Raw genomic sequence first — 21915 nt, 5'->3', positions numbered from 1 at the left:
TTTAACAGACCTAACTTAGTCATGTCCATTAATTTCAATGGGTCTACTCTGAGTAAAGCTTAACTGAATGCCACCCAATGCACAGAAAAACATTTTTGCCCAGTTTTCATTGAAATAGAGCCTTCTGACTTCTCAGTATACTTTGTACTCCCACTACTGTACCAGCTTCCTGAATCTGGTGTCCTCCATACAGTTTGGACTACAATTCCCATTACTCCTGACCTGCTGCAATCATATCCACTCTCACATGCAGTATAGATTAAGATACCATTCCACAATGGCCTGTACTTTTAGGGCATAATATACTAGGAAGTTGTCTGCTCTGTTCTTATAGCGTTCCCATTTACCTATATCAAGGGGAACTGCAAAAGTAGCATGAAGAAATGAATATGATTTGCAGAAGGATGGTCCCCTCTTGGGTATATTTGGAAATATACTCTCTCCTCCACCCCACCCCACTCCCAATGCAAAAAGCACAGCCTAAGAGTTTGTGGAATCTACAAGTATTCTAAGCTCACTGGACACTAGCATGTCAATGGCGCACAGAGTGAAACCGGTACATACAAGCCAATATAATAAAATACTGATTTTCTTGAAATCTAATGAAACAATGCAAGTCAAAACAGAATAGCAAATTATTAATTTAATCCGATTAGAAGGGCAGCTAAAGGTTGCCCCATTTAATTGCTTGGAGAAACAGAGCAGATCCTTGCTATTCCCAAACTGCATAATTGCCTCTGCATGTGCAGCCTCTGACTGTTCAGCAACATAGATAGCAGCAGTAATAGTATAATTATAACTTACAGATCAAAGAGGTAAACAAAACTGTTGGCTCTCAGCCATTTCTTTTGCAAAGAATAGTAGTGCATATCTGCATATGGGCCTTACTGCTGGAGAGCCTATTAAATACAAATACAAGCAAAAGCTCTACCTTGATGCAGCTTATCGCAGCTGCTATCTTAGGACAATACAATGACCAGATGAAAGAAGCCTAGAAGTAGCAGCTGGCAGGCAAAACAGCAATGCAAGCAGCAGTTGAGCAGCAGGAGTTGTAATCATAAATGCATTAAGTGAGAAGCGAGGTAGAGAATGCATCCAGTGCCTCTAGAATTGTTTTAGTTCTGACTGCACTGAATTGGAAGAAAAAACAAATGGCATTACTTCTTACTTCCAGGTGCCTTTATTTATATATATATAGCAGCATGCATAGATGACTCTGCAGCACATATATGCAGTTTCTGAAAAGAATTCCTTTTCTTTCATTGGTTTATGGACACTCCATTCAGCACCACATTTGATTGAACAGCGCCTGCTGCTCAGGTTAGTTTTGCGTTTTCTTCCTTCACAATTCCTCCTATTTCCAATATTTAGAGGTGGGTGCCGCTGTTTATGTAGCCAAAGCACCACCACCAAGCAGAAGGGGGAGCCCTCATCGGGCATGGGGAAACTTTGGAGAAGTACAGAAATCTTTAGTGGGGAAACCCTGAAGGGCTCCAAGGAAGACTGAATGCGTTCAGTGGCCATAGGAATGCTGATTGTTTAGTTCTTTTTTGGGGGGTGATGGTTGTGGTGGGACCAGGTGGAAAGGGTAATGGAATGGAATCTCCTGGAGGAGAGCATGACTGGCCGACTAGAACACTAAAGAGGACACTCCACACTGCAAACATTTTGTTTCAGAATACTGTTCCACAGCTACTAAAGTTTCCAGCTGAGAAACTGTAAATAGCGATAAGGCAGCAAAATGGGAAACCTAAAAGGGCTTGTTCTGTTGAAGTACAGTGCATAAAGACATTGCACTGGCAGTCTGTAAATATGTGAATATTACATCTTAAGAAAAGCAGTAAGTGCACACATAAGGAGCCCTGTATTTCAAGGAATCGGACAACATTCCGGTATGCCTTCTTTTAAAATAATGCAAATAAATTTTGCAATTTTGAACGATAGCATCTATGTTACCAATCTGGATTCTGAGTAAAGGAATAAATAAATGCCCAAACAGTGCAAAAGCTCTTGTATCTTAGCATTTTCAGGGCCAAACTCTCTATGCAAGTAGTTAGGATAAATTTCCTTAAGCAACTGTTGGTCCTTATCCAATTTAAGGGCCCTTGTTTTATACTTTATGATTTAAAAAAAAAAAACCCCACCAGAGCTAAATGCTTACTACAGAGGCTTTTTTCTCATTAACGTAAACATTGCTTAGCAACCAATTTGCACCACATTTTTTACATTCAAAGCATCAAATGGCAGATGGATTAATGAAAACATCCTCTAGCACTCTGCTGAATATTTACACTCCCATGAAGAGATATTTCTTTGAATGAGCCCAATGAGATACAGCATGGTATTTAATAGGTGGGGTGAGCCTTTCCTTTCCTCAGTGCACATGTTAAAAGTGAGGAGAAGAGGTAACAGCTAGGCTAGCATTCTTGCCATGTCTGCTTGGGAATTAAAAGCTGTATGAACCTCTCAGCCTTGACAGAGAAGGAACTGGAAGGTTAAACGATGAAGGCATTAAGTGACTTGAAGGTGCCTTCCCCTCAGCTGTTTATGAATAAACTCTAATCTGTTTATAATGGCATGACATAGCATTATCCATGACAATATTGTCCACTATAGACTCCGCAGCTTAGCAACTATGCCCAATCTCCTTTCAATGGCACCTCAAACCCTTCCATCATGCTGTCCCAAACCCTTCAGTCTCTGATTGTTCTATCTTCAGTTGCACATTTTAAAAAACCAACACAATTTGGCATCACTTTGTGGTTCCTGAGTTATATAGTTATAGCTGCCATAACCAAAAATGATGTGTGTGCATACACACACACATTCCAATTAATGACCAGAAAGGAATTAATGACATGTCACCCAAAGCAATCAGCTGGTTGATGAAGGTACACAGTTTGCATTTTACATCTTACTAGGTGCAAAGAGACAAGAAGGTCAGAGAGGGTAGTGGAGGAGAAACACACCCATTTCAATAATAGACAGAGAACCACAGTATTGTAAACCCCCAGCTCAAGCAATATTTTAGCATGCTGAGAGACAGGGAGTTCCAGCAAAATTAACCATAGTTTCCAGTATATTAGCTTAACCCCCAAAGCCTCCAGATATTTAATGGAAATAACTGAAGGATTGTCATTTGCTCCAGTTCAGGGGTAAAATGTGACTGCTTGGACACAGACCTGGAAAGCCCAGACCTGTGCCTAGAAAGCATGAAGCAAAGGGAAGCGTGGGTAAGCTCTCAATTCTGTCAGACTTTTCGTGAGTCTGAATGCCTGAGTAAGGAAGGTGCTCAAGAGGTCACAATTGAGCACAGTTGTGTATGTCTGGGGCACCCACCACTTCCCCTTCATTCTCCCTTCCTTCAGAAGCAGGTAAAGAGCAGGTTGCAGGAGGAAAGAGCCCTTTGGGGTGAACAACAAAGCATGAAAGGGCAAATGTTGGAGGTGCAGAAGAAGGATGCTTGGGAAGCCAGGTAAAGAGGCAATTCTGGACTAAAAGGCTAGAGAGACCTGCAGATAAGATTGCGCATGAGGCTGCTATATGGGAAGCGCACCTGATGAGGCAGCAGAACTTGAAGAGCATGGAAGTGTGGTGTTCAGGTAACTGTGGAAGGCACTAATGAGATCAGAGGACAGAAGGATACTTGAAGGAGGATGGTTGGTTGGCTGACTGACTGGAGGATGAGTGTTCTCTGAAGGTGCTGGATCATTGGGCAAAAAAAAAACAGCAGGGCTTTTTGCTGGCTCTGATCTAGGGCCTTCCAGAGCATAGAATCATAGAACTGTAGAGTTGGCAAGGGACCCCACGGGTCATCTAGTCCCACCCCCTGCAATGCAGCCTGAAAGTATGTGACACTCCCTCCTTGTCCTGCCAAAATGCTTCAGTGAGGCGTGATTTTAGCATGTTAAGGCTTCTGTTAAAGCCAAGAGAAGGCTCTATCTGCAGGAGGTGGCAACCCTACAAAGGCTGAGGGGATGACAGCTTGAGAAGGGGAGGACAAGAGGAAGGGAAAGTGGGGAAGAGTGGATTGAGATGGGCCAGGCTGGGGAACCGCATCCCTTGAGATGTTCTCAGGCTCCATCTCCCATACTGCCTGCCCTATTGGCTAATGCCAGCTGGTGCCCATTTGGACTTGGGGGTCCCAGCAAGAGCTATGAACCCCAGCCTCGGCTGAGAGAGGAGGAAAGCAGCTCTGGCAGCTAGCAGGTGGCTTCGAAAGGGAATGCAACTTTTCAGATAAAACGCTGTGCAGGGTGCAGGGGGCCAGAGGGGGGCGGGGCCGGAGGCTCAGAGGGAGAGAGGCGGGAGAGGCGCCCAAAGGCAGCAGCAACCTTTCGAGAAGCCGAGTGCAGCCAGGGAAGCCGGCCTCCCTCCCCTTCCCCACCTCTGCACCCAGCAGACACCAACCCACGCCTTCCAGGGTGTCAGAGAGGCTCTCTCACTCCACATTCTCAACTTCGAGGTCACCATTGCTCGCCTCGCCTCCAGTTCCAGACAGGGAATCCGGCGCTGTCACCCAAACAAGTCTAGGGATGAACGCCTCGCCGCCGCCCCTCGCCACCGCCTCAGCTCCTCCCCAGTTTCCAGCCGCGTGTGTGTGTGCGTGTATTGCACCAGCGCCTTGGAAGGGCGGGATTGTGGGGGAGAAAAGCGAGGGTGACAGCCAGGACATGTCAGGGATTCACATTCCTGCAGCGGCTTCCCACCCTCACCCCCCGCCACTTCTACACCCAGCAGACACAAAGCGGTGTGTGTGTGTGTGTGTGTGTGTGAGAGAGAGAGAGAGAGAGAGAGAGAGAGAGAGAGAGAGAGAGAGAGAGAGAGAGAGTGTGTTGCAGATACAGCAATAGCAACCTCAGGTTTCCGCCAGGGAGAAGAAGGGCTTTGCATGAGAGGCTAGGGGGTGGTGCGGTTGGGCGAGGTGGGCGCCACTCACCTGCCTCGAGGTTGAAGGAGATCCTGGCCTCCGCGAGGTAAGGGGTGTCGCTCTTGGACCGGACTCTCCTGATGGGTCTCCGGTCTATGTCCTCCTCGGAAGATGCCGCCATTAATGTGGGTACGGTGAGCAGGGTCGCCCGGCGAGCTGGTGAGGGAGGAAGAGGAGAGAGAGGGGTGGAAAGGAGGAGGAGGAGGAGGGCGCACACGCATAGGAAGGGGGAGGGGAGAGAGAGAGAGAGAGGAGCAGGGACACACGGAGAGAGGGAGGGAGGGAGGGAGGGAGGAAGGAAAGAGAGGAGGGGGAAAAGAGAAAAAGAAAACCCGTCAAGGATCTGTGGACTGGACTGGAGCTGGAAATCCTGCCCTGGCACCCTTCTCCTGGCAGCCCCAGGGGCAGAGCCAGAGTCCCCACGTGGCACCCTGCAGAGCCTAACAAAGCATGAAGCCTGATGGTCGCCTCTAAAGCCATCAATGCAACGGTGAATGGTGGCTCTTTAGTGGGCTGGACCACCTCTAGCCCAGCAGATTTGCAGATCAACGTTTAGCGTGCTTTGTTGTATCGCTCGCGCTCTCTCTCTCTTCGGCGGGTTTCCTGGGCAAATGTCCCAGCGGAGGAAGCAGGTGGAAATGTCTTGAGTTGTTCAGAGAGAGCAATGAAATACAGGCGCCAAACTTTTTTTTTTTTATGCTGAATGCTTAAGGAGATAATGAAAAAAAGATGCGAGGGAGTTGCTTATGCAGTCACCAGCCCTTCATACAGCTGCTGTTAGCACACATATTGACAGCAGACATGCCTTTAAAAAATAAAAATAAATAAAAGGATAGGGCAAAGATAAGGCCCTTATCCGAAAATGAAGTACCTCTAGTTATACTTGTTAAGAATTATCTGAAGAAGTGTGCATGCACACGAAAGCTCATAACAAGAACAAACTTAGTTGGTCTCTAAGGTGCTACTGCAAGGAATTTTTTATTTTATTTTGTTTTGACTATGGCAGACCAACACGGCTACCTACCTGTAACTTGTTGAGGATTAGACACTCTCTGCGTTTTTACATGATCTCTTAGGGTTACCACATTTTTATCCCACTCAAGGAACTCAAGACAGCTAACGCAAGATTATATAGTGCTTCAAAGTGTTCAAAGCACTTTCCATACATTTCCCACAACCCTGTATGGTAGACTAGCATTATAACTCCCAAACTGCGCTATGTGAGTGCATGCATTTGCACACGTTAAGGCTGAGAGAGTGTGTCTTGTCCAAGTTCACCTAGTGAAGTTCTGGTGTGGGTGATAAGGACCATGTGAGAATGGTTCCAGAATTCGGACTAACAATTTTGACCCTCCAAAAACCAAATGGTTGACTACCCTTATCAAACAGTTATGTCTATGGACATGAGAAGCTGCCTCTTGCCTAGTCACACCCTGGCTGGGTCTAGCTCTGCCAGGGTTTCAGACAGAGTTCTTTCCCAGCCCTACCTGAAGATGCTGGAGATCTGTACCTGGGACATTTGGAATTTTCTACCACTGAGCTATGGCCCTTCTTCCTATGCTGGGAAGTCATGCATACAAATGCACCCTTTCTGCAAGACCTTACAGCAGGCTTCCTCAACCTTGGCCCTCCAAATGTTTTGAGACTACAATTCCCATCATCCCTTACCACTGGTCCTGCTAGCTAGGGATCATGGGAGTTGTAGGCCAAAAACATCTGGAGGGCCGAGGTTGAGGAAGCCTGCCTTACAGAGAGGAAATATGGCCTTAGGTGTTCCTCACTCTGCTCATTCAGCCAACAAACACCATATTCTGTTCTGGGAAGAGCCATAGCTCAGTGTGCTTTGCACACAGGAGGTTCCAAGTTCAATTCCTGGCATCTCCAGGAATTGGTGTAGATGGTACTTAGTTGGCAGTATGACCTGTGTTCTCCATGGTTCCTTATATCTGGAAATATGACCATTGATCCTTCATTATGATGACTGAGCAGCCAGCATTATATGAAATACGTAGCAATAGTTGAACCCAAACCTTGCAACAACACCTGTGTTATTAGTCCCATTCAGGCAAGGTGCTAAATGACCTTGAGCCAAAGGCTACTTTCAGGCATCATTCATCTTTCTGAATTTTCCTCTATAGGAAATGAATGTTTAAGGTTGACTTGCTTATGAATGGCACTGAAACTAAGAGCATGTGCCCTGCAGCTATCCAAAGATCCTCATCTGGTTCTGTCCCTCTAAGCAGCAAAGCCAATGGCAGCCAGCAACCCTTTTGCCTTCTCCAGCCACTGTGATAACAGGGGAGCTTGTGAGAGACCTCATTGCCCTTGTTGTTGTTGTTCAGTCGTTCAGTCGTGTCCGACTCTTCGTGACCCCATGGACCAGAGCACGCCAGGCATGCCTATCTTTCACTGCTTCCCGCAGTTTGGCCAAACTCATGCTAGTCGCTTCGAGAACACTGTCTAACCATCTCATCCTCTGTCATCCCCTTCTCCTTGTGCACTCCATTTTTTCCAACATCAGGGTCTTTTCTAGAGAGTCTTCTTTTTTTATGAGGTGGCCAAAGTACTGGAGCCTCAACTTCAGGATCTGTCCTTCCAGTGAGCACTCAGGGCTGATTTCTTTAAGGATGGATAAGTCTGATCTTTTTGCAGTCCATGGGACTCTCAAGAGTCTCCTCCAGCACCCTTACCACATTCCAATAAAGATGGCTCACACAAGCAAGACAAGTTGGATTTTTCAAAAACAATAATATTAGAGGGTTTTATATCCTGCTCCTAAACAAATTCCCATGCTTAAGCTGTATGTTCAGGAAACGCTCCAGCTTTTGTTTGTTTTGGCAAAAGGACTTTTTATTTTTGTAAAAATAAAAATAAAAATTCAAGAATAGGTAATGACAATCTTTCATAATTAGAATTACAGTGCATCTGTCCCTGTGATTTCTGGCCCAGCAAAATATTTTCTTCAAGAATACCAGTTTGTGGAAGCTCTGCGTTTTCTCCTGGTAGGAAATCCAGTCCAAGGGATTTTGCTTACTTTCTCTGGACTTGCGTATCTATAAACCAAAAACCTCCAACTGTTCAACTTCAAGAGTATCAAGAATAATCTGCGTTTTATGCCTGTCGTTGAAAGAAATTTCAGCCACCTGGCAACACCCAAAAAGAAATATGCATATCTTTGTGTTTAAAAAAAACCACCCCAGAATTTCAAGAGGGGAGGGCGGATCCAGACTTCCCAGTGTGCATTTTGAACAAACAAGTCTCTGGGGGACACCTATTAAGATAGGCGTGCCTGGCGTGCTCTGGTCCATGGGGTCACAAAGAGTCGGACACGACTGAATGACTGAACGAAAACAATGTTAATTGAGGGGGTTTGGGTTTTTTTTTTAAAAAAAAAAAATCTATGACAGTAAAATGGCTCATTAAGTAATCACCTGCATTTGTATTATAACTTGTTATCATTTTCTTCCACGAGCGCTTCCTTCCTCGACTTTCCTCTGGCATGAAGATGAGAGAGTGAATGAATAGGGCCACCCTATGTATATCTACTCAGACATGAGCCCCATTGAGTTTCAATCCTATGCACATTTTCCTGAGAGTAAGTCCCACAGAACATAGGGGCTATAAAGAGCAGCATTCTGTAAATCAGTTTGTTTTGTACATGTTGTGAGGGATCCCACTCCCTCACCCTTTTCGATACTTCCCCAACCGTGACTCTCCCTAGCTTTCACTGTCCACTAGGATGAATCCTTCAGTGGTTATATGGGAGTGTCTCTGGGGTACCTCAGTGCTTTACGTTCTTAAAGTGAAACTCCTGCCACCTTGGGATTCGCCCGCCCTGGGTTCCCAAACTGCTGCAGCTTGCCCTTTCGTTCTGGCAACTGCGTGGCACCTTTGGCTTCCCTGCCCAGTCCTCTGTGTGTTAGGTAAATAAGCCACCCGTCCCTTTTTCCTCAAGGAAACCTCTCGTGCTTTTCCCCTCAACCACACCTCTAGAGGTACTGACGCACTGCCACAGTCAGCGAACGTTTAAACACTTTTAACTTTATTAAGGTAACTTGAAAACATGGATATCTTGAGTCAGTACTGGTACAAATCTTCTTATATAATTCAGCTCAGTTACAATCTTTCCTGCATCCCGTTAGCAATGGTAAATGACCTTTCCTCCCATTCCCCAAAGCCTAACCTCGCAGTTTCTCTTTCTAAACCTCCCCACCCAACTGCCAAACCCCCAACTGCCTTTCTAGGTTGTTCCCCCTCCTTTTAGAATGCCCAGTAGCTCCGCCTCCCAGGGAACACCTACCTAACATGGGAGTGATAGGTTAACCCATGATGAACCAGGCCTTATTCCGCCACATTCGTCCCACCCCCAAAGTCATTGCATAGGCATAGTTATACATTTTAAACAATGCCGAAGCAATGTATTGGAGCTTAATCAAAACCAACAACCTAGTATTTCCCTTTTGTACACAACTTCTATGTTGCAACATAACTTAACAAATAATTTACCTTTTCCTGTATCTTATTTCCACCATAACAACTAATTTGGCACTTATACACATTTCTAATTTGGAATAACATTTGCTATCACTCTAAAGAGTCCGTCCCAGGAAACCTCGAGCTTCCGCTGTCGTCTGGGTCTCAACACCAGGACTTGGAAATTCCGATCTCTGCGTGTGCGTCGTACCATCTTTTCTGTTGTACTCTTTTTAAATTACAGGATGATAGTTCCTTAAGTTCCTGTAAATCACTTTGTAGATCCTGAAGATAGGTTAAGACGTCCGCGTTCCCAATGGGTTCCTTTCCAGTCCCATTCCGGGTCAATAAAACCACGCTTTTATTCTGTCTCTGGTTTTATTAATGCCTAGATAAGCAGCCATGGGTGACTCCAGTGCCAACTGTAAAACTTGTAGTCGTTATTTCCGGGGCAAAACCAACTTTTTTTTCATTTTCCATTTGGCTGCACCTTTTCTCCTTTTGGCTATTTTCATTTTCCACTTGGCTGCACCTTTTCTCCTTTTGGCTGTTTTATGACGTCTCCCTTCTATTGCAGTAAACAGGCAGGGATTCTCTAAAGTCACTTCAGAGTCAGGACCCTGCACCTCATCCCACAAGTCTCTCAGAGATTCATCCTCCTTCTGTTCTACTAAAAACTGGGTGCTAGATTCCTGTGCATTTGGTAGCGTAATCAGTACTTCCTCTCCCACAGGCTCTGTGTTTGGTGCATTAATGGCAGGATTTGAACCCACAAGGGCTTTTGATTCCGCTCTTGTGATAGCATGTATTTGAGGTCTCCGGTTGGCTAGGTCGTTGCCTATCAGGACAGGAACCTCCAGATCATCCCAAAGACCCACTGTCCACTTGCCATTGAAATCTTGATACTGAATATTCACTTCTGCTACCTGCACCTCAAACTCCGGTCCCCATATACCTTTTATGCTGTAAGATTGGTTTGAGAGATATTGTTCCTTAGGAATACAACTAGGTCTCATCAGAGTAACTTCCGACTCAGAGTCCTGTAGTCCCACTAACTCTTGTCCATTTACTCTGACAGTCTCCATAAATTCCTTATTAACCTCTTCCTCAGCTCTCCAGACCTGCATAACTTTTGCAGAAGCCTCTGTTTGACTATACGTTGGCTCCTGGACTGGTGTCTGCGGAAGGTTTTTAGTATCTGTTTGAAGTAACAGTTTTACTGGCTTCGCAACAGCAGCTGCAGTTTGTGCCTTGACCACTAGAGAGCATTTATTTTGTATGTGACTCTCACTTTCACAAAAGAAGCACGTAATTTTCTTTTGAGGAGACTTATCAGACTCGGATTGTCTGACAGGATTGGGTTCTTGTCTTTCCTTTCCTTCCCCAGCTTGCCACAGTTTATTTTTCTGTGAAGGCTTAAAGAAGGTGACTTCTTTACTATTTTGGCTCTGAGATAATTTTGCTCTTAGCCGTATCTCCTCCAGCCTCAGTCTTCCCAACTGCACTTCTCTCTCCATAGCAAATCTCTCCCGTTCTGCCTCAACCTTGGCTAATTGTATTCTTTCAGATTGCATTCTCTCCTCAGCAGCTAATTTATTTTTCTCTTTTTCAGCTTCCAATTTATTTTTCTCTTTTTCAGCTTCCAATTTATTTTTCTCTTTTTCAGCTTCCAATTTATTTTTCTCTTTTTCAGCTTCAATTCTGGCCATCTCTAACTTCATTTTCATCATCTCTAACTCTACATTAGGGTTTTCTCTGGTTTCCGCCTCATCGGGTCTCTCATCACCCTTAGCTTCCCTAGCTTTCCTCAGGTGAGCCATTTTTCTGACAGAAAAAATACAGTTGTCTGATTCTCAACTAAACAGGCGTGTGGGTGTTGTTTACGGATCACGACGCTGCCACCAATAAATGTGAGGGATCCCACTCCCTCACCCTTTTCGATTCTTCCCCAACCGTGACTCTCCCTAGCTTTCACTGTCCACTAGGATGAATCCTTCAGTGGTTATATGGGAGTGTCTCTGGGGTACCTCAGTGCTTTACGTTCTTAAAGTGAAACTCCTGCCACCTTGGGATTCGCCCGCCCTGGGTTCCCAAACTGCTGCAGCTTGCCCTTTCGTTCTGGCAACTGCGTGGCACCTTTGGCTTCCCTGCCCAGTCCTCTGTGTGTTAGGTAAATAAGCCACCCGTCCCTTTTTCCTCAAGGAAACCTCTCGTGCTTTTCCCCTCAACCACACCTCTAGAGGTACTGACGCACTGCCACAGTCAGCGAACGTTTAAACACTTTTAACTTTATTAAGGTAACTTGAAAACATGGATATCTTGAGTCAGTACTGGTACAAATCTTCTTATATAATTCAGCTCAGTTACAATCTTTCCTGCATCCCGTTAGCAATGGTAAATGACCTTTCCTCCCATTCCCCAAAGCCTAACCTCGCAGTTTCTCTTTCTAAACCTCCCCACCCAACTGCCAAACCCCCAACTGCCTTTCTAGGTTGTTCCCCCTCCTTTTAGAATGCCCAGTAGCTCCGCCTCCCAGGGAACACCTACCTAACATGGGAGTGATAGGTTAACCCATGATGAACCAGGCCTTATTCCGCCACACATGTCCCTTCAAAATAATATGTATCTGTCAGTATTCTGAGGTTCCGGAAACACATAATGTAATAAATAGATCCCATCCATTTCCTTGCCTCAAATTTAAATCAATGCTCAACTATACACACATGTAAATGGAAAGTTGAATTGGATGCTGCTTTTAATCTGTAGGTTAGGGAGAAAAATCAAACTGCCGTCCCTTGTCTTGTTTTGTGCCTGTCATGTACAGAATCTTTTATCCAAAGAGTAAAGAACATATGCAAGTGTTAAAATATAAGCCAGGCTAGCTTCCTGGTGAGGTGATAGCCTAGGTAATGGACTATTAAGGGATCAAAGGAAGTGGATCTGTGCCAGATACCAAATGGGTAGACCCCTTCCCTCAACTGGCTGGTAGTTAGAAAGAAAAAGTTGAGAGTTCAGAGAGTTGAGTGATGCGAGCTAGAAGCGGAAAACCAACAGGCTGGGACGCCAGACAGTCAGAGTGGCGCTTGATTTTCTTGAATGTTCTTAATTGATTTTTATTTTTTTAACAAACAAAAAAAGGTTTTTTGTTGCTGTTTTTACTACTTTGTTGTTTGTTGAGCCGGGCTCCTTTGGGAGGCAGGGAAGGAGAGAAATTGAATATGCAACTGAAAAAACAAATTATCCCCAGAACTGACCAGAAGGAAAAGGCTTCCAATCCTCTCAATTATGTCCCCACATTGCAATACCTTGTAGGAAATGGTTGGTAAAAGCATATGCCATTTATTCTCAATGCCTACCAAAAGGGTAGGCAATTCAGCAAGCCACTGAAGACCCCTTTCTGGTCAATCCTTTCTCTTCCTCAAAGAGCTGCTATTAAAAACGCCATATTCTTTTGTTAAAGCTATTTTAGCGGGGGTAGCTACGAAATGGCTAAGAGATGGTTATACCTGGTATTTCAATGTGTACCAAACATACACAAGTCCAGTTTGGCTTTTTCATCTGTTTCCCTGCTGTTCATCCTGAGCATTCCCAGTTACAGTTGCTGCTTCTCAGCAATGATTCATGAGAGACCCGTGGCTGAGAAATGTGTCACCCTCACTCCCCCTTATCTGGATACTTCGGCAATCTGATTTATCGGGAGCAGAGGAGTGCCTGGACGTGAAGGGGATGTAAAGTATATTGACTGTTATGCAGTAACATGGAAATAATGGGCCTGTTTTATTGTGCATGTCAACTGTGGGTGTTGATTTTCATGTTTCGATGAACTGGTTTATTGTATATTTTAATTGTGTGTGTTTATTTTTTTTTTTTTTTTTGCATATTCTTTTATACTTGTAAACTGTTTAGAAGGCACCTTGGCATAAATTTAAGGTTTATTGGGTTTAAGTTTATATAAATATAAAACTTAAACCTAATGCTGTACATACACATTTTTTTTAAATGGCTATCACTATGCCTTCCTTTTTAACCAGGCCTTTGGTGGATCCGATTGACATCCTATGCCCTTTTAAAATGTGGCTCTTTTTGGGGGGCAGGGGTTGTTATTCAGTTTCTGCTTTTATTTTTATTATACATATTGTTGTTTTTATGTTGATCTTATCTCTGAACCAGCCTGAGACCTCCAGGTATAGGGCGGTATATAAATTCGAAGAAGAAGAAGAAGATCCATGGCATGTAAGAGATACAGTAAAATTGAACTATAATGAGTCATATATATTGGTTGTTACCCAATGCCCTCTAAACACATTAACATAGGAACTGCTAGACTAGTGTAATGGCCCATCTAATCTAGCAATCTGCTCTCCCGGTGGCCAGTCCGCTGCCTGTGGGGAAACCTTCAGGCAGGACTGAAGCACAAAAGTACTCTCCCCTCCTGCAATCCACAGCAACTAGGATTCAGCAGCATATGGCCTCTGACAGTGGAGGTAACCTGGATATCATTCCAGACAGAGGGGTTCACTTGCATCCCAGAGAAGTGCCCTCATAGGAGGGGCCCCTGCTTTATTTAGGCAATTCTCAATGTCCCCAAACTGTTTTAAATTGAATGTTATCTTTAATCCACTGATTTCACATAATCAGTTTGAAACAAGATGTTCAATTCATGCAGCGTACTTTAAGCAGTCATTGGGCATACTGGTAGTTAGAATTTGCACAAGTCAATAAGCAAGAAGCAGACGCAGTCAGTTTTATTCACTCTGCCACCTGCTGGTGCAAAGAGAGACAGAACTGAAGAAATGCATTGAGGGGGTAGCTCAGTGAAATCAGAAACGCATCAAATGACTTTGAATCAAGTTCCAGGAATCAAGAATAAATAATAATTTCCGTTCTGGCCCTCTGACAACATTAGGAAGATTGCGTAGGTATTTCAAAATTAGCAAAACGATGAATGAATTAAGAATTTTGGTTCAGCATTTGCCAAGGAAGTGGGCACTTGGAAAATTGATGTACTGTTCACATGTACAATTAATGCAGAAACTCTTTATTACTGAGGCCACCCTTCTTTTGATTGAGGTGGATTTACACAGGCAACAGAATGAGGTGGGAAGTGTTCTGAGGTAGTTGAGTGCTTTATAACCCTTCCAAACACAACATCATTAAAAAAAAATATGCCTGCATTATAACTCAACAAAAACGAAAGCTCCCTGCAAGGAGAAAATTAGCACAACAGGGAGAAATCTCTCTATTGTATTTGATTTCTTCACAAAGGGCAGTGGTTTTATATATTTATTCATTTATGTCAGGGAGCATTCAAAAGTGTAATAATGCCACTTGTGGTGGTAGAGTCTACCACCAGAGACTCGACCATCCAACGTATGTATAAAGGTAAAGGTAAAGGGACCCCTGACCATTACGTCCAGTCGTGAACAACTCTGGGGTCGTGGTGCTCATCTCGTTTTATTGGCCAAGGGAGCCACGTACAGCTTCGGGTCATGTGGCCAGCATGACTAAGCCACTTCTGGCAAACCAGAGCAGTGCACGGAAACGCTGTTTACCTTCCCGCCAGAGCAGTACCTATTTATCTACTTCCACTTTGACGTGCTTTCGAACTGCTAGGTGGGCAGGAGCAGGGACCGAGCAACAGGAGCTCATCCCATCACGGGGATTCGAACCACCGACCTTCTGATCGGTAAGCCCTAGGCTCTGTGGTTTAGACCACAGCGCCAACCGCGTCCCAACGTATGTATAGAGCTAGTACTGCAGTATTAGTACTGTATTAGTATTAGTATTAGTACTGGGAATAATTTAACGTATGTATAGAGCTAGATTATTCCCAGTACAGTACTAATACAACAATAATAATCTGATTTCTTCTATGCATGTTCATTCCTGAAGGTCTAAGTAAGGACCAATTTTCATTCAGATCACTTCATGGAGGAAAAAGTTAAAATGACTTTGGACTTAAATATTTAAAATATATAAAAAATTTAAAAAATGTCCAGTAGCACCTTACAGACCAACTAAGTTTGTTCTTGGTCTCTAAGATGCTACTGGACATTTTTTAAAAATTTTATATATATTTCGACTGCGTCAGACCAACACGGCTACCTACCTGAATCTTAAATATTTGAATTCTCTTTATATACTTTGCCTAGATATTAAAAATACTCCCCCCCCCAAAAAAGCACTGGCTATAAGTATTTTAAATAAAATCTATAATTACTACCACCGCCACTCGCCGCAGTCCGAATCCCAAATTATGTGTTTGGTAGGGTGTAGTTTGGTCTTCAATTTTACATGTGTAGGACTGAGCTTTAAGCAATTTTTATTGTTGTCGTTGTTGCTGTTGTTGCTGAAGTGCCCAGTGGCACTTCAAAATTGTGTGGGCACAGATGAAAGCCTTCCATTGCAACCAACTTCATTTCCAGCAATTGTACTGAGAGGAAATCAAAGGACAATAGGAAGTTTTCTATATATATATATGTAATCTGATCTCTTTTTCAATAAATAAGATATTCATTAAGGCACAAGCCATCAATAAAATGATACCGATTTGTTATGCATAGCCCATTTGCTATCCTCTTTCAAACCCTGATGATATTATATCCCTGGATGCTTTTGGCCTGAGGTGCAGTTTTGATGCTGACAATGGTTCGGTGGTGGCTTTAAAGGAAAGGCATGTGTTGACATAAGTGCCAGGAGCCCTCGTGCCTTTCTGGAAAAGCATGGCAGTAACTGGAAAATGCTGGGCGCCTGCAGCAGTCTCCTGCCACATTTCTCTGGGCATTTCTCAATAATTTCCCCTTTAAAGGCTCAAGGTTACTCAGGACACCTCAGCATCTTATCTATGGGGATGAAAACCAGCCATCTTGACATCATTTTGGGTGCACACCAAATACATTTTCAGCCCCCTGCCCCTTTGAGATGTCACCATATTTTTCACAGCTCCTTGGGCCAAATGAGAGGTGACATCATGGTATCCATGGTAGGATCTCCTTTTTATACAGTATGTTAAAAAATAAAAGCGGGGCATAGATGAGAGAGAGAGAAAGAAGAGGGGAAGAGAGTGATAAATTCCAGCCAGAGTGTTGCAGGAAAAGGAACTTAACATCATGCATACTTGCATGTTTCTCCCCATAGTCGTTTCAAGGTCAAGTATGGTGAAGAAAATGGCAAAGTGGGGAAAGGATTTGCACTCCCCACCCCCCGATTCCACCAGCCCTGATCTAACTCTGCTCTTCCCAATAGCTTTATTTAACCTTTCAAAAGCATACAGCAAAAAGCCAATGTGGTACAGTGGTTTGAGCAGCCTTCCTCAACCTTGGGCCCCCCAGTGTTGTTGGACTACAACTCCCATCATCCCTAGTTAGCAGGACCAGTGGTCAGGGATGAGGGGAGATGTAGTTCAATAACATGTGGGAACACAAGGTTGAAAGTGTTGGACTAGGACTGGGAAGGCACAGGCATGACACTCATTGGGTGACCTGCAGCTAGTCACTGCCTCTCAGCCTAATCTATAAACCTTACAGGGTTGTTGTAAAGAGAAAAATGGAAGTGTGTGTGTGTAGAGCCAGGAGTGCTGCTCTTTGAGCCCCTTGAAGGAAAAGTAGTGCAATAAATAAATAAGCAAATCTCGCAGTGTCCCTATTAGCATCTTGAAAGGTGCATTGAAGATTGAAGCCACCTCCCATAACAAGAGAAACAGACACAGTTTCCATCCACTGGTTACCTTCATCTCAGACTCCTCCGCCCTCCAATGGCCGCCCCTGCCCAGCCTCCACCCCCACCCAAGCCAGGGCTATTCTTTCTTTGGAAAGTCATTCCCGAGTCAGCTGAGCTACCTTTGTTCTACCATAAGAAGGGAATTTATCAGTTCCCCTCATGCCTTCCACCAGGGGGCAACAGTGCCTTTACCTTAACATATTAATTATTAATTATTATTATTATTATTATTATTATTATTATTATTATTATTATTATTATTATTATTCCCAGTAACTCACCACCTCAAATTACATTACCTTGAGCTCCTTGACTGTAAAACAGCCGATAGGCAGAGTCAACATCTAGGAGGTAGTCCATCTTGAAAGGACTATCCATCTTAGAGGGATTTTGTGGTCACTTCTCCCTTGTTTCCCAAAGTGATGTAGTCAACCTCCTAAGAAAAGGAAGAGGAAAACCCTGGATATTAAAACAGGCTAAAAGCTTACAGGCAATATTTAAGCCATCCCAATTTTGGAGGGTGTGGAGATGGAGTGGGAATCCTCCACTTTTTCATTTCATTCAAATCCCCAGTTTTCCACATTGCATGTTTCCCCATGCACAAATTTAGAAAAATGAATGAATGAATTGGATGTTTGCAATTTTTATGCATCTGAAGCTGCTCACCTTTTAAACTGCCTGTTGCACCCTGCCTTCTCCTTAAAGATTGTGTAAAGATTGCCACACTGTAATCCTTAGCACCCTGTCAATACTGCAATACAAATGCTAATAAATCCCTGTTTAAAAAAACAAAACTTTTTTTTTCTCCAGTCTTCTGGCAATACTAGCCTTGCACTTTTCTAGAGATGAGTCAGCCCACAATTATTTTTGTAAAATGTTATTTCATGCCAGCGGGGAAAACTGGCATGACTTCATGTTGCCAGCTTTTAAAATGTTGGAGAAAGTGACTATCATTCCCATATTTTCAAAGGTTCTCCCTGTAAGCTTTTTGGGTGCTAGCATTCTCCTGAAATCTTTACACAGTCTAAAAGTAGGTTCTGGCATGCATTGGTAGTACTCATGCATTTTATATTCAGTATGTTCACTGTCAATGATCCTGGCTCCGTCTTACCTTCCACTGACTCCTGGGTTTTCCTTCCCCTCCAGGACACTTATGCTATATATTTAGAATCCAGCATTCACCAAACATTATAGACAACCCTGGATATTAACTGTGGATATTAACAGCATTTGAAAGGGGGTGGTGGCAGAAATCCTGGAATTAATCACCTCTGTTATGCTTAATTATTAAAAAGGTCCTCCGGGATTCCTTTAAAAGCATCTCCTCAAAGTAGTCCTTTATGTAGAGACAGGTTCCCAAAGCATAGATGGGGAATTCTTCTTCTTGGTCAGACCATTTCAATATTTACAAGCTTATTGTAGCAAGAAAACTTCTGCAGTTCTTCAAGGTGGTTTTCTGCAGCATCAAGATACTTATATATATATGTAGCGAGAGAGAGAAGTCTGCCAATGGTGAAAGTTTCAGTAGTTTCGAGTGAAAGTTCTTTTGATCTGGCTAAAAGTCCCCCAATGCAAGCAAATAATTTTGATGGTTTGATTGGAAATCAGATGAATAATGTATAACGTCAACTGGACCTCTTTTATCTGATACCAGGAGATGTTACTAAGCAACAGAAGGTGACACTTGCCTCTCCTCTACGCCCACTCAACCTCTCTCTCCTCAGAAGGAAAAGACCATCAGCTCTTGGTGGCAATCCAACTTTCCCAACAAACAACATATACATACATACATACATACATACATACATACATACATACATACATTCTATGAATGTGATTTATTTCTCTCTCCCCACAACCCACATTCCTGATCTTTTCTTTCTTTGCTCAATATCAGAATGGTTAACATAAGAAGAAGAAATGATGCTGCAATGATTAACTCATACCACTTTGCCTTGTCTAATAATTTACTTCCACCAGCCTCCCCAACTATTTACCACAAGAAAAATGGGGCTATAAAGTTATCTCACAGTAAAATGCAAAGTGATGAATAATGCAGGGGAATGCTTCACTGACCAATTCTGTTCTTATCAAGAGCTAGTGGATTGGTTTTAGTCTCTCTCTCTCTCTCTCTCTCTCTCTCTCTCTCTCTCTCTCTCTTTGGATATACCATACATGTTTCCCTAACGTCCAGCAAGTCCGAAGGTTAAGCCCCCCCCCCTTGCCTTGCAAAACAGTCCTATAGATTTCGAAAATATAAACATTATATTGACCAAGAATCTCTGCAAGACAAAACACATGCAATAAAGCCTTAAAAAAAAATCCATCTACATAAGGATCAGGAACAATCTATACAGGTTTTTTAAATAAATAAATAAAGCAAAACGAAACAATTGGTTGTAGGAGAAAGGTACTTACCAATCTCACGATCCTCTTTGCATCTTAATGTATACCATGAAGGAAAGCTAAGCAGTAATTAAAACTGCCTCTAAATCCTAGCAAGTCACTTCTAATTCTCACTTCAGTCTTAAAATAAAGAACTGAAGAGGAGAAGGTAACAAGACTGCTGTATAAAATGAAGAATTTGGAACCCCTATGCATAGATGAGAGGAGCCTGTCTTTTTCAGAACACATTTGCCTACTAATATATATATAAAAGCAGCTTTATTTTACTGGCTTGTCTGTTCCCTGCTTCCTACCCCCTCAATTTCATTTGCATTTGAAATTATTTCTGTGTCTCCTCCTCTGCTCTGTAAAAGGTATGGAGTATTTTCTAATCATGACAAAATGTGCTGGGTGGTTCAAAGCAGCCCCACTTTTCTTCTGAGCCAGGAAACATGGTGAGTAATTATAATTGGTAGTTATTTTCTAGAATGAAATGCACAGTCTCTCTCTCTCTCTCTCTCTCCTTTCTCTAATGCAGTTTCTAGTTCCTCCCTCCTTTTGGAAGTGCATGGCAACACAATTGCTCGAGCAAAGCATCTATTAGGGGCAGGAACCAAGTGGGACTGTTCTGATCATATTTTCTCTGCAGCATCTGCACATGCAAGGGACTTGCAAATCACACATTTTGGCTGGTAAAGTTCAGATTAATATACAAAAGTCTCCTCCTCCCATAGCTTTACTGGCCTCCTGACTACTGGACTTTGGTGCCCATTGCTTGCTCCTGTTCTTAGGTCCTGCACAAGGTCCTTCTTCTTGGCTTAGGGTGGCCACATGCCCTACTTTACAGAGGACAGGTGTAGAGGAAATGTGGAAGACCACTGTAATTTTGAGAAGTTAGATGACATGTCTCTTTCCCTTTAACATCCCCGGTTTAAGGTCTGCTGATTTATTATAGTATAATTTGTGTTCGGCCCTGAGTGCTCACTGGAAGGACAGATCCTGAAGTTGAGGCTCCAGTACTTTGGCCACCTCATAAGAAGAGAAGACTCCCTGGAAAAGACCCTGATGTCGGGAAAGATGGAGGGCACAAGGAGAAGGGGACGACAGAGGATGAGATGGTTCGACAGTGTTCTCGAAGCTACTAACATGAGTTTGGCCAAACTGCAGGAGGCAGTGAAGGATAGGCGTGCCTGGCGTGCTCTGGTCCATGGGGTCACGAAGAGTCGGACACGACTGAACGACTGAACAACAACAAATTTGTGTTTCACACACCTGTGCCAGGAGTTTCCTGTGTCTCCTGTGTTCTAAGTGCTGATTGGATACCCAGTTGCAGTGAGTTGGAAACTCTCAGCTGCTCCGCATTAGTCGCACTCGGTGTCCAGGGCTGACCATGAGTAATGCCTGTTAACCAGGTGCACTCAATTACATCAAAGTTGGCTATAAAAGCTGTAGGCTGGAGCTCAGTGAGCTTCTTCACAGGTTGGGGTACCTGATGCTGTGAGAGTGACAGCCGGGGTCTCTCTTGCTGCTCTACCTGGGGCTCCGGGCAGCTGAAGGGGAGATTGTGTGTAACTCCTGTCTGGTATGTTTTAATTTGTGTTTTGTATGCCTGCTGTTTATTTGTTGACCTTATGCAAATAAAGCATTGCTTTTCCTTCACCCAGCGGCGTGCTTATTGGCTCCAGATCCAGAAAGAACCCTGCCCTTGGCAGAACAACAGGCCTCTCTTTGGAGGACTCTACAGCAAAAAGATAAAGGACCATGAGAAGGGAGAGCAGGAGGAGCCTTGAAGTCTACCACCCACAGTTTCCACCTCAGCAGCAGACTGAAAAGGCAAACAGGTCAGCTGGTCATGGTCCTTCCCACAGCAATGAGATGTATCATAACTACTATACTTTTTAAAAATTGCATTTAAATTAGTATATGCAAATCTGTGTCCTCTTTGGGGACACTGAATAAGTGAGCAAACTACCTTGGCTCATCCTTCCTCTGATTCCTTGCCTTGTTTCCTACAACCAACCTTGCACTAAGTTCCTGCTTCTCAACCCACCACCTAATCTCTCTCCTGCCTTTCTTCATTCTTTGCATTATAACCATCCAATTTCCAAGGCATCAGACTCTTCGCCTTTGTCTCCAAATCCTAAGGGCCAAACTTAGACATGATATTTGTCATAGTTTTTGGTTCTGTCTAGCTGCTTCCACAAATAAACCAACAACGTAGAGGGCATTGGGCCAGATAAGGAGCAATAGCACTGGTGGGAATTTCATTGCATTGCGAAGAGCGGGTATGGAGAACCGTTCTATTTGGGACCATATTGAGGACGATGAGTTTAAGTCCCTCCCTGCATGATAGTCCTGACCTTGGTCAGCCTCCCAACCTGGTTATTTGCAAAAGAAAAAGGACGTCT

The 21915-nt window shown here is 43.6% G+C and overlaps 1 protein-coding gene across 1 annotated transcript in view; it reads right to left on the bottom strand.

Annotated features, from left to right (window-relative positions):
- PHACTR1 (phosphatase and actin regulator 1) overlaps positions 1-20048 on the bottom strand; it is a 250946-nt gene extending 230898 nt beyond the window's left edge. Inside the window, exons 1-3 of the mRNA XM_033154579.1 lie at positions 19541-20048; positions 17422-17558; positions 4940-5086 (exon numbers count right to left, since the gene is read on the bottom strand). Of these exons, the coding sequence (XP_033010470.1) occupies positions 4940-5086; positions 17422-17500 (226 nt within the window). The 5' untranslated portion in view covers positions 17501-17558; positions 19541-20048. The remainder of the gene's footprint in view (positions 1-4939; positions 5087-17421; positions 17559-19540) is intronic.
- Positions 20049-21915: the final 1867 nt, after the last annotated feature.

This window comes from Lacerta agilis, chromosome 7 (assembly GCF_009819535.1).
Source record: "Lacerta agilis isolate rLacAgi1 chromosome 7, rLacAgi1.pri, whole genome shotgun sequence".
NCBI classification, from domain to species: Eukaryota; Metazoa; Chordata; class Lepidosauria; order Squamata; family Lacertidae; genus Lacerta; species Lacerta agilis.
This window is presented reverse-complemented; position numbering and strand designations above follow the sequence as displayed.